Source organism: Populus trichocarpa, chromosome 10, assembly GCF_000002775.5.
Source record: "Populus trichocarpa isolate Nisqually-1 chromosome 10, P.trichocarpa_v4.1, whole genome shotgun sequence".
Lineage (NCBI taxonomy): Eukaryota > Viridiplantae > Streptophyta > Magnoliopsida > Malpighiales > Salicaceae > Populus > Populus trichocarpa.
The window spans coordinates 15,580,692-15,597,278 of record NC_037294.2 but is presented as its reverse complement, the minus strand read 5'-3'; the positions used below and the strand labels follow the sequence as shown (position 1 = coordinate 15,597,278).

Here is a 16,587-nt window from a genome sequence, read left to right as displayed (position 1 = left end):
AGAGTTTATATATGGAGGGGCCTCTGGCTCGGGAAAACAACGGAACCTATTTGCAGCCCAATTAAACGTAGCTTAGTCGCGTGACCTGGGTTGATGTCATGGTTGTCAAGACCCAGGATCCGATCTTGCTAAGAATTTGGGTTATCAGACCAACCCCAAATTCACATTGTTTAATAGTTATTTTTAATAAAAATAAAACAAATTTGTTTTGTACACGACCTAATAGGAAAAAAAAAATATCATTTCAAAGAGAAAAAAAACTTGAAGTTGACTTGGTTACGAGTTTGTTTAACCAGGATATAATTTGCTAGGTGACTTAGATTTAATTAATATTTAATTCAATTTAAAATAAAACTCGGTTTAAATTAGCCTCAGGAAATGCAAGTTACACAATCGACACGCTTGAACTAGCTAATTTTTTATAATTATAGTTTACAAGCCCCGATAAAAACTCGTGCGTATAAACTTATAAAATTGATCAAGCTTTTAGTATTTGACTCGAGATGTTCGTGAACATACAATACATCTATTGTTAATTACTTCTTAAAAAATATTATAAAATAATATTTTTTATTATAGTTAGTGCAAATTAATTATAAAATACACACAAAATAAAAGGTTCAGTTGTTTTAATTTTTAAATTAAGGTTACTATGTAGTGCTGAGATTAAATAATTAATTTTTTTAATAATTATATGAAAAAATATACTTATTTGATTTTATTTGTTCGTGAATAAGTCCAAGATGTAACTAATCAAACATTGACATTATTTTAAAGTTTTGATACGATATCAAGCTTGCTCAAACTTGATTTTAGGAGGGATGTTGAAGGTTTCAATATGTTTTTTATAAAAACATTCATCAAAATTTGATTTTTTTTTTAAATTACCAAACACAATTATTGATTATCTAAATTACCAGGCACGTCTTTTATTATCATGGTTACCGGTTATTTATTTTATTAGACATTACATACAATTACTTATTAATTCTCTTGACTTTTCATATCAAGTTATCAGATACTTTAATTATCAAAAAAAATAAATTAAATTATTTAAACTATAAAATAAATTAATTATCTAACACATCTAACATGTCCCTAAATATTTTATATTTTATTATTCGTTGTCGGTCATGAAAAACACGCTTGCAAGCATATAATCAAACACATGATTGTAGGTTCATCTCGTTCATCGTTGCATGGTATATTGATATCCATGAAACGTCAAAGCAAATAAATAAATTGGAATGGAAGGTGTAATTGATTTTATTGTCCAACAACGTATTTTGGCTCGATGAACAACAATAACGTATAAGAGTTGAGAATGATAAAGCTTTGAACTAAGATGTTGAAAAAAAGATAATGTTATTTAAATGATTACGAGACTAAAAATGCATTTGTCAAAAAATTATTAAAAAATAAACATGTTTTATTGTATATATAATTCACAACAATAAAAAGAAAATCTTTAACATTTTTTACTTATTTTTCATATAAAATGTTAAAATACAAGTTATAAACATAAAAACTATCTTCGCCTCTTTTTCTTAGAGCAAGCCCACTGGCATTTATTTGTTTTAATTTGAGGGAGCGCACTATTTTTGAAAAATTTTGCAAATTGTTTTTTTCTTCTAAAATTGTGTTTTTTTTTATTGTTTTAATATACTAAAGTCAAAAATATTAAAAAATTTATTTTAATATATTTTTAAATAAAAAAAATACTTTAAAAAACAATAAAAATCACCACTCTAGTATCAGATATTACCTGAATTTTCACTCACAAGTATGCTAATAATGGAGCTCAGGCTTTAAAAGCTCAGGATGTAAGCATCAAAAACACAAACACAACACCCAAAGCTTACTCTAATAATTTAGGTCACTTTCTTTTACGTGTCATGAACTCTCCAATTCTCTCATAGTTTCAAAAATTATTTATAATTTTTAGTATCTTTTCTACCTTTATCAGTTTCCATTCAATCCAATGAGAGAAAAAGGAAAAGAGAAGGAGAGCCGCTGCTAGCGAAACCAACAAATTGTCGTCATTTTGATTCAAATTCTGTGGATGTTTATTGTTTTTCAAAGTATTTTTTATTTTAAAATATATAAAAATAATAATTTTTATTTTTTAAAATTTATTTTTAACATCAACATATCAAAATAAACAAATATTAAAAAAATAATTTAAAATACAAAAAAAATAAACTTTTAAAAGCACTAAACACCTCTTAAAGGTGCGTGTGTGTGTACAGGTGAGTCGATATTTTCAAATATAGTTTTGTTGTGAAGACCCTTGCAACTCAGTTGTTTTCACAAAATACCGGATACTAGTTTGTGAGGTGTTGAGCTGCCACTCATAGTAATAAGAGGAAAAAAAAAGTAACCCTGAGGGGTAACTCAACTGGTCAGACCTTTGGTTTGTTCCTCAATGGTCACCAGTTCAAGTTCTCTCAGGGCCACTGGAGGTTTACATGGTCGTTAACTTCAGAACCTATGTGACACAATTATTAAACTCGGCCCAGCCAGGCGGGTCGATCCGGTGGCTGGACCGGTCCGGGTTTGTTAAAAGATCGGCCGGTGCAACGACTCGACAAAACCCGGTCAACCCGGGACCCGGGCGAACCCGAACGGGACCCGGTGTTTTTTTTTTCCTTTTCAAATGTGGTTTTTCTCCTATACCCCTCTTTTTCATATTTTTTTAGTTGGTTATTAACACTTTTTAAAGTTCACTATATAAATACTAGAAAAATATTTTATTTTTTTAATGTGTGATTTGAAACCCTTTAGTATATATACTCTATGTTCCCAAGAAAAAAAGTTATTTCTTCAATGTGAGATTTCAAGCCCTTTCGTATATATACTCTATGTTCACAAGAAAAAAATTATGTTTCTTCAATGTGGGATTTAAAACCTTTTAGTACATATACTCTATGTTCACAAGAAAAAAGTTATGTTTTTTCAACGTGGGATTTGAAACCCTTTAGTATATATACTCTATGTTTCCAAGAAAAAAGTTATTTTTTCAATATGGGATAAAAAAAATTTAAAATATTCTTTTAAACTTTTTTATTTACAACATGTATAGTCTATATTCATATGATTTTTTTTTTAATTTTTTCATATGAAATATTAAAACTTTAAATATTTTTTTTAATTTTTCTGGGTTAACCCGTAAAACCCGGAACTTGGCCCCTTGGTCGGGTAAACCACCAGGTCAGGTTTGATAACTATGTTGTGGGATTAATTAAAGTGTATGCAAGTTAATCCAGACACCCGCTTTAATTAAAAAAAAAAGAAAGAGAGAAAAAGAGAGTAAAGGATGGCAATAGCTTATAGTTTTTAAAACTAGATAGACTAGCTTAATAGTTTCCTATGAATACAAGTACCAAGCGTCTTATTCAGTGGAGGTGTTTACAACAGTAACAAATATTATTTTTTAAAATAATTTTTATTTAGAAATATATTAAAATAATATATTTTTATTTTTTAAAATTAACTTTTTAATATCAGTATATTAAAAAAATAAACAAAAAAAATAAAGCAACAAAAAAATCAAAAAATTACAGTTCAACCATAGCACCAAATAATCTTTTAAGAGGTGTTTGGGAGTGCGGTTCAACTGTGTTTTTTAAATTTTTTTTGCTTAAAATTTTTTTTTATATTTTTGAATTGTTTTAATACGTTGATGTTGATGTCAAAAATAAATTTTAAAAAATAATTAAAAAAATATTTAATACATTTTCAAACAAGAAATTTTTAAAAAAGTATCCTCCACCGTTATCCTAAAAACCCTACCGTTATCCTAAAAACCCTTTTAATCTCTTGATACAAGTTGTTGTAACCAGAATATTAGCGTTGTCATTTTATAAAATCCCAAATGTTATATATTATACTAGCAAATATGAGCGGTGAGATTAAAACTTAGTTTTTTAATACAAAAGAGTGAGTATTTGTGAATGTGTTTTTAAGCTTGAATAGATTATTTTATTGTGAATGTGCTAGTTCATATGTGTATTTAATTAAATAAACTGATTAAACTAGTAAATAAATATTATGGGTGAGATCATATCATTTTATTTTGATTTATGATGGGAATTATTTTTGTGTTTTTTTTCAAGACACCCATTTTCTGAATAATGGAGAGGTGGTCGGAAAATCAAGCCAAAGATTTTTGGATCAAAAAATTTATTTTTCAATATATTTTTATTTAAAAACATATAATAAACATTCTTATCATACGAGTAAACCAATTTCTGAGCTCAAAAACACCCTTAAATCGATTTAAAAAAAATCAAACTAAGAAAAATTAAAATTTCTTAGCCCCTATCTTTCCTTCTTTTTGCAAGATAAAGGCTTAAAAATATCTAAATGGATTTTCTCTCGTCAAATAAAATTTATTTATATAAAGATCAATTTTTTTTAACTGTTGAAAAGTGATCAACCAACAATTTTTTCTTTTCCTTGTTATTTTTTTGATGAGTTTTTTTTTTATTTTTTAAATTGAGGGACTAAAAATTAATAAAAATAAATTTTTAGATCGTAACTAAAATTCCAAAAGCGAACTATACTAACGACAAGGAAGAACAGGTGGACTAAAAAGCACTATTTCACTAACTTTGAGAATGGCCATGTACTTTACATTGCAGTCATATTGCATTTATATTTTATTTTTTAACTGCAATCTACAACTTGATCTCATAGAACTAGGTAGTAAAATAATTAAATTGAAAAGAAATTTAGAGATAAAAAAGGAGTTGTTTCATTGCAACAAGCAACATGTTTTTTAGAAACTTGCCTGGTTTTTTACCCTCCGAGAGATGGTTAGAAAAGTGGGATTTATTTTTTAATCTATAAATCAACTTTCCAACATATTTTAATAATTAAACATCTAATAAACATCATTATCATATCAATAAACCAATATTTCAACTAAAAACACCCATAAATAGGTACCAAAACACATAATCAATCTGGAAAAAAAAATCATTTTTCACTTTCAATCTACTTTTTTTATGCCAGGATGAAAGGCTCGAAACACATCAATTGACCTTCTTTTATTGATTGGAACTCATTAACATTAAAATTAATATTTTTTATTGTCGGGGCGTGTTTAATATATAACTTTCTCTATTTCTCACTGATTTTCAGTGAGTTTTGCTATTATCTCCCAAGATCCAGGAATTGAAAAATAAACAAAATGTATTTTACGACTACAACTAGAATTTCAAAAGTGAAAGGGATAGGATCGGATAAGAAATGAAAATAAAAGGGCCAACAACACACTTTTTTACTGACTTGAGAATGGCCACGTGCCCCCCCGCCTCACATTGCAGCCCGCTCTCGTTTAATCTTATATTTCATATCATGAACAATGATTCCAACCTAATTTTTTTTATACAGTAGTTAATTTTATCTTTTATAATTTAAAAATTAATCTCACACAATTAGGCAACGAAAAGATTTCATTGGGAGAAAAAGGTTAAAAGGATTAAATTAACAAGAAAAGAGTTTAAATGAATTATTTGGAAAAAAAAAAAAGAATCGGGCTGGTTCATTGTTCACATTGTTCATGTGAACAATGATTCTAGTTCAATTCTTTTATCAGAGTAGTTATTTTTTATTGTCGGATGTGGCCAACTAGCGATTTTTCTCTCTTCCTTGCTGTTTTCAATAAGTTTCTCTCTTATATCTAAAAACCCAGGGAAAGAAAAAAGTTCAAGTGGTTAGCATTAAAAAATAATAATTAAAGGACTGGATTAAAAAAAAATAAAGAACAGTAAAAGAAAAGAATTGAGTTGGTAAGCAATGATCCCAGCCCAATTCTTTCAGTATGGCAAGCAACTAGATAAATTAGTTGCGCTGTGCCGGGAGTGGAGTTAATTTTTTAATATAAAAAAATATTTAAATATTATTAATTTTTTTTTTCTAATGAAAAAAATCATGTACGGACTGACCTAACGTGATCCAGTTCAATTAGAAAATTTAAAAGCAATTTAGATAACTAGTAAAAATATGGTTTGACTAAAAAAATTAAGATAATTTTTTTAAAATTTTAAAATGACAATATATTGGATTGACTTAGGTCAACTTGTATTAACATGCTAAATCTATGACTTGAATTATAAGACCATGATAACCCCGTCATGAAGCAAATCAAAATAAATTATGGAATTTAATTCTTAATCAATTCAGTATTGAATTATAGGATTTAAAAAAAATAATTGAAGAATAACAAGAAAAACAAGTTAACCTGTCAAACTCATTAGAATTGAGTTGGTTCACTTCTCACGTGAACAATGATCCCAACCCAATTCTTTAACCAACTAGACCAATTATCTGCACGCTGCAGGTTGGGTTAATTTTTTTAACATAAAAAATGTTCGAACATTGTCAATATTTTTTTTTCTAATGAAAAAAATTATGCAGAGATTGACCTGACGTGAACTAGTTCAATTGAAAAATTCAAAAGCAACTTGGATGACCGGTAAAAAAATAATTTAATTAAAAAAAATTAAAATGACTTTTTTAAAATTATAAAATGACAACATATTAAATTGATTTAGATCAAATTAGATTAACATGTGAAATCTATGATAAAATCCTATGCAAATTCTGGTAATCCAAGAGAAGCAAGTTTATCTGATAGTTCAGGAACTGCATCATTGCAGCTAAATGGTGTTGAATGGAGCTTTCGGGTTTACAAATTACAAGATACAAGGAGACAAAATAAAGATGGATGCAATTCAATGTGCTTGTACTCTGCCTATTTTAAGTAGATGAGGCATGGAGAGGGGTAAACATAACTGGGGTAAGAATTGTACATATAATATCACAGCTTCAGCTCGATATGCATTGAATGCTATATTTGTCGTTGTATGCGTGTATGTGCATCACCAATGTCATTCACTTTATGTCAAATTAGAAATTATGGAGTACTAGTTTTCCTAATAATTCATCTTCTTGTATTTTTGAGTCGTTTTGAGTCCTGTTGCTAAGTGACTTTTGATGCTTGTGTGGTGGGTAGTTAACCATCATGATGTTTTCCTTTCTGATATAGAAAAGACCTCGTTGATTGTAGATAAACGAGTAAAGATTTCTATAGAAACTAAAATATGGCATTTTCAAATGAATTATCATGCAATGGAGGGAACGCTTATGCTAAATGGATAAGCAGAGGATTCAGAGCATAAATGAAAGGAAAAAATATGATTGTCGCTTGCATTAGCTAAATAGCTAAAATATGAAAATTTATGATGTCATCAGTAGGATGAAAGACTGAAAGAAATTCAAAGCCTAGAATAACGCTAGGATCTATTACAGGTTATTCCTGTACCCGAGCTCCATGTGCACTAATTAGCAATAGTAAAGCTCCAGGAGACAATGTGCTTAGCCAAGTGGTTAGTGACCTTTACCTTTTCTTTTTTGCTCATTCCCACCAGAGCTGACAGGAAAACGACTGCATATTGTTTTAAGCTGCTTGACACATTCATGGTATCTTCAGCGTGGAAAGCCATTTGTCTGGACAATTCTGAATCTGATGAAAACAACTTAAGGCTTTGGGATTTTCTGAGGGGTCTGTGTCATAGCTATGGATGTAACTAGTCCTTAAATGATTAGTCGCAAGATTATTGAAGTTAGGGGAAGAGGACCAGAACCCACAAAGGGAATACGTTTTGGAACCTGGGGGCAATTTAGGGTAAGCATGAAAATTCCAGTTGGCTGAGTTTGAGATGATTGGAATAGTAAGGGAAGAGCCTGATAAATAAGGTCAAGCGGGTTCTCATGAGATCCTATGAGGTTAGAGAAATGGCTTTCCAAGATCCCCCTCAGCTGTCCCACAAAGTTTAACTAGATTACTTCTAATTTCTTGAACTCCTTCACTCAATTTGGTCATTTCAATATGGCACTGGTTTGTACATGTGATTACAAGTTGGGAGAAGAGTGAGTCAACCTGCTTGGAAAGACTGAGGTTCTCTAACCTTGAGATTTTGTCAGAGATCTCACAAACCTTTTCTATCATGAGCTCTTGTTGCCGACCCATGGGAACACTAGTATGAGAAACCTGTTTTGCAATAGCCACATCCCAGTAAGCCAAGAGATAACCTTCAAGCCTCCAAAGGAGGCTTAATATAAGAAAGATTGAGAGAGACATGCTTGTCTTTAAGTTGTAGTATCTCCTTTGTGGTAATGGCCATTCATAATTTGGCATGCTAAGAGAAAAACAGGATCACAATTAGATCTTTGTTTAAGATGAAGGGTGCAAACGATCTCGAACCATTAATTTTCCAAGGCACTATAAAGCTAATTTATTTTATGTCAATAGTGGCACATGCACTGAGGTACAAGGAGCCAGAGCAAATATTTATAAATACTCTTCTATGTTCAAATTAAATGTTGGGCTAACATTGGGAGCAGAAAATCACAGCAGAAGACAATATGTTATTGCTAATGGTACATGGATGAAAGCCAAAAGCAATGAATTCTTATCTCGCGGTCACGAGGCACTTAATTACCGAGTCATGAGCACTTTAAAACACAAGATTTGTTTATGGTGCTTTCATTGTTTACTCTTCTTACAGACTAATCTGTCATGCTATGACGCAGAATACTGGCTATTTAACCATCACACTCATCTGATTGGATGTGCATTTATAAATTTCATTTGTGTCTGCAACACCATTCCGGCTACCTGCTCTATCTTTTCCAACTGTCTCAGTGGTTCTTGCCAAAAGCTAACCTCAGCAACTAATTGCAAATAATGATGCATTAGCGTATGGTTCTCCTTTTGTTTTCATCTGATGTGCTAATAGCATTCTAGCCTATTCTATCATTTCTATTTTGGATGTTTCCTCTTGAGTATTGCTAAGTAGTTGATAGAATAGTATGAATTATTTGCTGCAGCTACTGTTTTTCGATTATAAAAGCTTGGTGTTGTTATAGCTAAACCTTGTGCATTCTAATCTGCTATTGGAACTGACTTAATTAGTGCCGGTCATAGTATGACTGTTCTTTGGTTATGCGAGTTACATCAGAGCTAGCTGCTACTGTTCTTTGGCTGCACGCTGTAAATTTGATTTAATCAGTGAGAGCCATATCAAGTATTATTTTGGTTGAAGTTATGAGTAGCCTGTGCTTTAAGCAGTGTCCTCTGCAAGTGCTATTCACTTGCTGTATTGTATTCTTTCCAGGAACTTTTTGTTCATCTTTTGATTCAACCTCTACTGATTTATCCCGAAAAAAAATCTTGAATGACTGAGGTATGCATGGGATCAGTGCAATTGTGGTGGGAACTCCACATCTAATTTTTACAGATTCAACTTGTTAATGTTTGATAGGCACAGAATGCTGATTAACTATTCTATTCACGTGCTCTCAAAACAAAATAATTGTTAACTCATCTTCTATAAGCTTTCTTTCCCATTGTGAGAGCTACCTTGATGCATGCATGACCGGTTCATAACCATCAGGACTTTGCCCACTGTAATGAAGAAAATACATTTATTAAGCAAGTATCAAAATAGAACCATAAATACCTTACATTAAGTAAAGATCATGGACACGATGCAATTTTCATGTGAGTGATCAGCTAAGAGATGGAGCTTGGATGGAAGGGGGATACACAAAGGATTCAGGGAAGTGATTAAAGGCAACATGCTGGACTGTACTAATCAGCAGTCAATTTTTCAATCATGTTTCCATGGTTGAAGGCATTTGTAGGTGTAGACGTCAAAACATTTGCTAAACAGTTAGGTAGAACCAGGCCCTTGACTCAATGAATGAATCACCCTTGAGAATGTTTACGTGCAATAATAACTGAATTGATGACATCGTCCGAAGGATGAAAGACTGATAGAATTTCAAAGCCCTGAAGATCACAAGGATCAATGACAGGATATAGGAAGGCTCGAGCACCATTTGCCGACCTCATTAACAGTAAAGTTCCAGGAGCTATGTGGTCGGCCAAGTGTTTAATGACCCGAACTTTTTCTTCCCTGTCCATGCCTACTAGAGCTGCCAGGAAAACAACTTCATATTGTTTTAAGCTGCTCGACACATTCATAATATCTGCAGTGTGGAAGAACATTCGTTTTGACAATTCTGAATCTGATGAAACCAGCTGGATGGCTTTGGCATTTGCTGAAGGGTCGATGTCAAAGTTATGAAAGCAAGTAGTCCTCAAATGATTAGTAGCCAGGATGATCGAGGTGAGGGGAAGAGGACCAGAACCCACAAAGGCAATATGTTTAGGAACTCGACTGCAAATTTTGTTAAGCATGGAAAACTCTACTTGGCTGAGCTTAAGGTAATTGGAATAGTAAGGGAAGATCTTGATATGGTTAAGTGGTTTGTCATGAGATCCTATGAGGGTAGCGAAATGGATTTCTAAGAGGCCCTCAGCTTTCCCACAAAGCTTAATTAACTTACACCTAATAGCTTGAACTCTTTCATTCAATTTGGTAATTTCAATGTGGCATTGACTCATACACGTGTGTACAAGTTGGGTGAAGAGAGAATTAACTTGCTTGGAAGGATTGAGGTTTTCTAACCTCGAAAGTTTGTCGTAGATCTCACAAACCTTTTCTATCAACAGCTCTTCCTGGCAACCCATGAGAACACTTGAGGGGAGAGTTTTTGAACAAAAGCTAGCTACAACCCTGGTAAAGCCAAGAGACAGTGCTCTTCAAACCTCCAAGGGGGGGCCTTAAATATGTAAGATTGAAACAAGTGCCTCTCACCAGGCTGTGCATCTCCATTATAGTAATGGCCATTCATAGCCTGGCACGTCTAGGGAAAACGGATTCACAATAAGATCTTTCCTCTTAGATGAAGGGAGCTACAGATGGCCACAATCAACCATTAAACTAGGCATGCACAGTAAAGCTAGTGCTTTTACATCAATATTAGCTCATGCTCTAAACATGCGAGGAGTGATCTCAAATCAAACCTAGTGTTACTTTGGGTGAATATTGGAGGCAGAATATTACAGCAACAGGCAACAGGTTATTGCCACTGGAAGCTGGTATGGAAAGTCTAAATGAATGAATCCATGTATCCCAGTCACGAGGCACTTCAGTACAAAAGCCTCGCGAAATAGATTCTGAACTGTGAGTATATTGTGTCCACATGATGTTGTCATTACCACTGTGGTTTTTATGTAATTGTATTTTAATGGGTATCAGATCAGATCTTATTACCCTTAATGGTGAAAATTTAAGTTGTCTGCTTCCCATTTGATGTTGCTTCTGCCAGAACGTATGAAAACATGGATCATGAAGGCCCAATTACAAGACTAGAAGAAAGCCCATGATACAATTAAACGAGAATGGGCCCGATGATACGAGTTATCAAGCCCAATACAAGTAGCATTATAAAATCTAATATAACCTTTATTGTCTACGATAATATCCTCCCACCAACACCACCTTGATTTTAGATTCGAGGAACCAGTAAATGGCAGTGGCCCTGACAGTGAGAGCAGTGCATGTCCCTCTGAAAAAAGTCCTACCAAAATCAACAAGAAATAACAACCTCAACTACAGGAAGAAGAAGATGATGCCAATCGTTTCTTCCTTCCCCATCAGGACGGAGCAGAACGTTAATAACAGAAAGCTTCCTATACTCCTTTTTGACATCATGGACACCATTGTTCGCGACCCATTTTACCATGACGTTGCTCCTTTCTTCGGGTCCTGATTCTGCCCTTTTTTTTTCTTTTTTCCTTTTTTTCTTTTTCGATTTCTATTGCTCTTGGCTCAATATGATTTGCTTTTATTTTTATCCCCAGAATGTCTTTCGAGGAATTGATAGAATCCAAGCACCCAACTGCTTGGATTGAATTTGAAGAGGGGAGGGTTGATGAGGTACACTTGCAACGGGCCGGCATTCACAAAATCCACCTGTCTTTTATTAGTATAAGACGACGATATCAATTTAAGAGTTCAGTACTGAGAACAAGATTTTATAGATTGTTTCGCTCATCACTTTTTTTTTTTTTTGAATTTGTGTTGTCTGTGATAGATATGCTATGATTTTATTTGATGAATTTAAGGGAGAAATCTTCAACGCAAATCTCTGTTGACTTTTTAAAATGTAGAATTCTGTTGGTATTTATTCATGTTAATCTTTGAGTTAAAATGTTATGATGGATTCTTTCAGATGGAGTTGGCAAGAAAATTCTTCAAAGACAAAAGATCTTTTGATTTAGAAGGTCAGTGAGAACTTCAATTTTGAAGATCTGAACTTTTTTCTTTTGGTTGATTATTGTTTTTTTCCTTTTAATTAATTGTGTTTGGTTCTATGAGATTTATAAATAATGCTCTCTCTTTTTATCAATCTTACCTTGGGGACTGAGTATTAGACATCCAACCTATTGTTTGAGCTGTTCAGGTCTTCTTATTGCACTGTACTTGTGGCAACCTCTTTCTACATCATTTTTGTGCATGATGCATGATTGAATGCTGACATGGATTATGGGATTGTGCTGCCTATACTTTGACATGCTTGCAAACTTTTGTGCAGCCTGAATATAGTTTGAAATAACTTGGTGCTTAGCTGAATTCACTCTTCCATGAGTAATAAAACCAAAGCTTGTACGATGTTCTTTTATAGCCTTTCACAGAAAACGCTGTGAGTAAGCCTTATCATTGTTGATGGTGCTGTTGAGGTTAGATATCTGAGCAGAACTGTCCTAAAATGTAAATATATGCAATCTTATATTTGATTTTCCTTGTACATTTAGATAATCAAATATGTTATTTCTGGTAAAACATTTTGAACTTGTCCAGTATGCACGTCCTGTTTGGAATTTAAATGCCTCGGTTTCTTTGGTTGATTCTCATGCCCATGCCATAAATTTCTAGGAAGTTATTCAACCTAAAACATTCTATGTAGAATGCAAAATCAGTTCAAGTTCTTGAATGTGGAATCATCAACTCAAGTTGTAGTTTGATATTTTTCATGATGGAAATGAGAAATTAATCTTTTTATAACTTCTTCATTTATTGCCCATGCTTTTCATCCATGCCTGTAGAGGTACTAATTTTGCTTATTTGTCTTTGCAGGCCTCAAAAACTGTATGAGGAGAGGATATTCCTATATAGATGGTATTGAAGAGCTGCTTTGCAATTTAAAAGAAAATAACTATGAGATGCATGCTTTTACAAATTATCCTATCTGGTAAGATGAAATGGATTTTCCATCTTGCTGCTTATTTGGTGAAATGGCTCCTTGCTTTCTTTTGAATTTTTTTTCCGTAGGTACAGACTGATTGAAGAGAAGCTAAATATCTCAACATATTTATCTTGGACATTTTGTTCTTGTATGATTGGTATGTCCTTCACTTTGATTTTGCCTATGCTTGTTATAGAAGCATGTCTGCCTGTGTACCAATAGTGAAGGTTGTTGGGAGAGAGTGGCAACGACTTGAATTTCCACCATAACATGTCTTTGGTACATCAGTGGTTTTTTTGGACTTACATAGAGGTTATTGATTGATGATAGTTACTTAAGAGTTCTTTGACCTTGTGGATTATGACCTATCAATATCATTTTTTAGTACTTTGGGAAAGCCTACTGGCTGCCTTTTCTTGGTCATTGGCTACCCCCTCCAAGAGACTATATCGGAGTTATTAGTTTTCTGTTCAGTTTGCATTTTGTGGAAAAATGTACTTATTTGCTTTTGGTTGGGGGTAGGTGTGTGTGCACAAGTGAGGGGGGGGGAGTCTAGTGGAGTTTTTAGTTTGGCTCTTCAATTACTTTTTGGGAGAATGATCATGTTAGCTTGGCGTTTCAGGAAAGAGGAAGCCTGATCCTGATTTCTATCTGGAAGTCATAAGACATCTTAAAGTTGATCCAACAAGCTGCATTTTTATTGATGACAGGTTGTTCTCTTTCTCTCGCAATACTCAAATTTTATTATGAGTTAATCAGTTATGATGAATCATGTTTTCACGTCTAGTAAGTTTTCCTGTGGCATGAATTATTGGTTCTTGATGTTTAGAATGGGGTGGCAATTTCTTTTTAATCTAAATCAGAGAAAATTGGTTTGGTTTCAGGGGCGGCACATCAGCTTGGGTTGCGGGGCCATGCCTCCCCCAAAAAAAATTCAAAAATCAATTTTAGTCCCTTAATGTTAGACATGTTTTCATCTCCCCCAGAAATTATTACTAGGCGCCCCCAGAATTTTCAAATTGTTTCTTAACATTCCTAGATCCTCATCATAATTCAAATTTGCCATCCCCACCCCCCCTAAGAATTTGGTCCACCCTCCGTGGCTTTTTGGTTTGTTTATTTGCAAGTGGATCTAGGCTGGGTGATCTTCAATCAACAGTTGCATTGCTAGCATAAGTTCTAATCTAACCACCAAGGGTTATTGTCACAGAAAATTCCATGTGCAATAATATTTGACAATCTAAACCCAGTGGTTCATCATAATTACTCTGCATGGAGAGTGGCTCATGTTAGCACACTTATCTGAAATCTAGGTTACAAAGGCCTCGAGGATCAGGTTGTGGGTTTATACCTAAGAAGGGTGGGAGAGGTTCAGAGAGAGATAGCGGCCATTGTTTTGCGAATTGCTAATTTCTTTAGGAAAATGTCCACAATGGAAATATCTTTTTAATTTATTCTGACATTCCAGGAGAAGTCACCAAGAAATGTGAAAATTACCAAATGACGTACCCCATGGCTAATTCCTGTGAAGGCTAGTATCCTTCTGTTGCTGGTAAATAACTTTTTCTGTTATAGGAGTTGGATTATATAGTCAGCATAGACAGAAATTGCTATTCTGTTTATAATCTCTTATAACGCTGCATATTGAATGAGCAACGCTGGACTTATGATACACATTTTGCATGGTTGGTTTAGAATGTGTTTCCAGCACCACTATGCGCAAGCACAGATACACTCTCACATGCATTTGTGCACATTCTATGCAGTGCATGCTAGTTTGAAGATCTTTTGTTGATCTGTAACACCTTACTGACTCCAGGTTGAGAAATGTAAAAGCTGCAATTGAAATTGGCATTAATGGCCTGCAATTCAAGAATGCAAATTTGCTGCGTCAAGATTTGTCTAAGATGGGGATTGATATATCAACAGATGACGGCTAAACCATCAGTTGGAGCTTAAAGAAGAAAACACATCTTGATTTCTTGGTCCCCTCGTGAAGTTAAAATTTTCTTCAATTTTTTTTCATTTACTTTTCTAAAAAAAATTATTTTCTCACATCTTGATTTCTTGGTCCTCTCATAAAGTTAAAATTTTCTTCAATTCCTTTTCATTTACTTTTTTTAATTTTATTTTCTGTGATATTTTGTTGCTGGAAATTGAGAATGTTTGAAGAGTTGAGAATTTCTTCTCCCGGATAGAAAAAAAAAATGAAAAGGAAGAGAGAAATGGATTCAATTTTAGTCATAAAATTTTGAATGGTCAAGTAGTTATTCTGGAAAAAATGACAAGAATAAAAGTAATATGTGATCCTGCCGGAACACAAGATATCTAGGAACCAAAATCAAATCATCTTATGAGAGCGTATGTGCAGGTCAACGGCTGGCTGTCCAGTACTTGTACGGTAAAATTTTATCTGTGATTCTATATTTACCATTCTCATTTTATGGGATTCATATGAAACCAAGAAAAGCTAAAATTTGATGAGATGATATTCCTGACACAATTGGGAACGTGGCTGTGGCTGTGGCTGGCCGTGTGTTTCTAAGAAAAAACCTAGTCAAGCACTTTTGCTCCACGAGCACTTGGTGTCTGTAATAATACTATGTTTTAAAGTGTTAAGCAAGCAAATGTACTGCATAGGAGAGGAGAGGACATAAATTTAGTATTGGACAGAACAAAAGGTATGGGAGTCTTTGTCAAACTCTAATGCACCGAATAAACCTTATTGTATAGAGTGCTTGTTGGTGGTGGTTCCCCTTTTTTTATTACCACATCTCATAACACCTTTTAAGCAGAGTGTATGGATGAACAATTTCAGATTTCTTCTCCTTTTACCCATGCCTGAACGCTGGTGTCTTAACTGGACATAAAAATTGCAGGGACAAAATTGTTAGAGAGCTTGTTCCTTTTACTGCAAGTGTATTACTTAAGGCTTCCAAGAATTCAGATGATGGCAATGATATGGAAGTCTTATTGAGTGGAGTAGCTCCTCTGAGTGATGAGATTTCATGGCTCAAGCAAGAGGCAGCCAGGGGGAATGTTCCTCTCTTTAATGTTATTGTCCACTAGTCGAACCAGAATTATTGCAGGTATCATGTCATATCAGGTTCACATCTGCAAATGTAATGCTTGGAAACTCTTATACAGTGATTCATTATTGTTAATGGTTTTTGTATCCATTAAGTATTGTTCTTTTTTTTTATCCGGAGGCACAGTTGTGTTACTTTTTTTTTCTTTTTTTTTTTTTGATTAACGTGGGTGTCTGGCCAGCTTGCGCATACCTCGACTAATTTCACGGGTCCTGAAGTTAACGATCATGTAAGCCGCTAGTGGCCCTGAAGTTTGTGAGATTTGAACTGGTGATCTTTAGAGAGCAAATCTAAAACCTAACCAGTTGAGTTATACTCCTCAGAGTTGGCA

General features: G+C 33.6%; 2 protein-coding genes, 1 long non-coding RNA gene and 2 pseudogenes across 5 annotated transcripts in view; 2 read left to right on the top strand and 3 right to left on the bottom strand.

Annotated features, from left to right (window-relative positions):
* Nucleotides 1-16,587, bottom strand: part of LOC7485814 (glucan endo-1,3-beta-glucosidase, basic vacuolar isoform-like) — a 32,432-nt gene that overhangs the window by 4,950 nt on the left and 10,895 nt on the right.
* The window catches only part of LOC127905901 (uncharacterized), a 30,579-nt gene that overhangs the window by 4,542 nt on the left and 9,450 nt on the right, over nt 1-16,587 (top strand). The window lies entirely within an intron of this gene.
* On the bottom strand, nt 7,187-8,070 carry LOC112326136 (nicotianamine synthase-like; annotated as a pseudogene).
* Nucleotides 9,482-11,035, bottom strand: LOC7476937 (nicotianamine synthase-like; annotated as a pseudogene).
* Nucleotides 11,405-15,416, top strand: LOC7485811 (flavin mononucleotide hydrolase 1, chloroplatic). Of its 3 annotated transcripts, none has more exons than XR_002984054.2 (8): nt 11,405-11,684; nt 11,783-11,858; nt 12,154-12,205; nt 13,059-13,173; nt 13,254-13,324; nt 13,790-13,877; nt 14,636-14,719; nt 14,987-15,416. XR_002984054.2 is itself a non-coding variant. In XM_024609780.2 (8 exons), the coding sequence occupies exons 1-7, from the start codon at nt 11,449-11,451 to the stop codon at nt 14,655-14,657; spliced, it is 660 nt and encodes a 219-aa protein (XP_024465548.2). In that variant the 5' UTR covers nt 11,405-11,448; the 3' UTR covers nt 14,658-14,702; nt 14,987-15,416. The 3 variants fall into 3 exon arrangements, 2 of the variants coding, with proteins under 2 accessions (XP_024465548.2, XP_002316029.1); XM_024609780.2 differs by having other exon boundaries at nt 14,636-14,702; XM_002315993.4 differs by lacking the exon at nt 14,636-14,719 and having other exon boundaries at nt 14,987-15,267.

What these genes read in the sequence shown, in the direction of transcription:
- LOC7485811 (XM_002315993.4), top strand. Translation starts at nt 11,449, where the DNA reads ATGGCAGTGGCCCTGACAGTGAGAGCAGTGCATGTCCCTCTGAAAAAA. An exon ending in AAGAGGGGAGGGTTGATGAG is followed by an intron (nt 11,859 to 12,153) that starts GTACACTTGCAA and finishes GGATTCTTTCAG; the next exon opens with ATGGAGTTGGCAAGAAAATT. An exon ending in ATTTTGTTCTTGTATGATTG is followed by an intron (nt 13,325 to 13,789) that starts GTATGTCCTTCA and finishes TTGGCGTTTCAG; the next exon opens with GAAAGAGGAAGCCTGATCCT.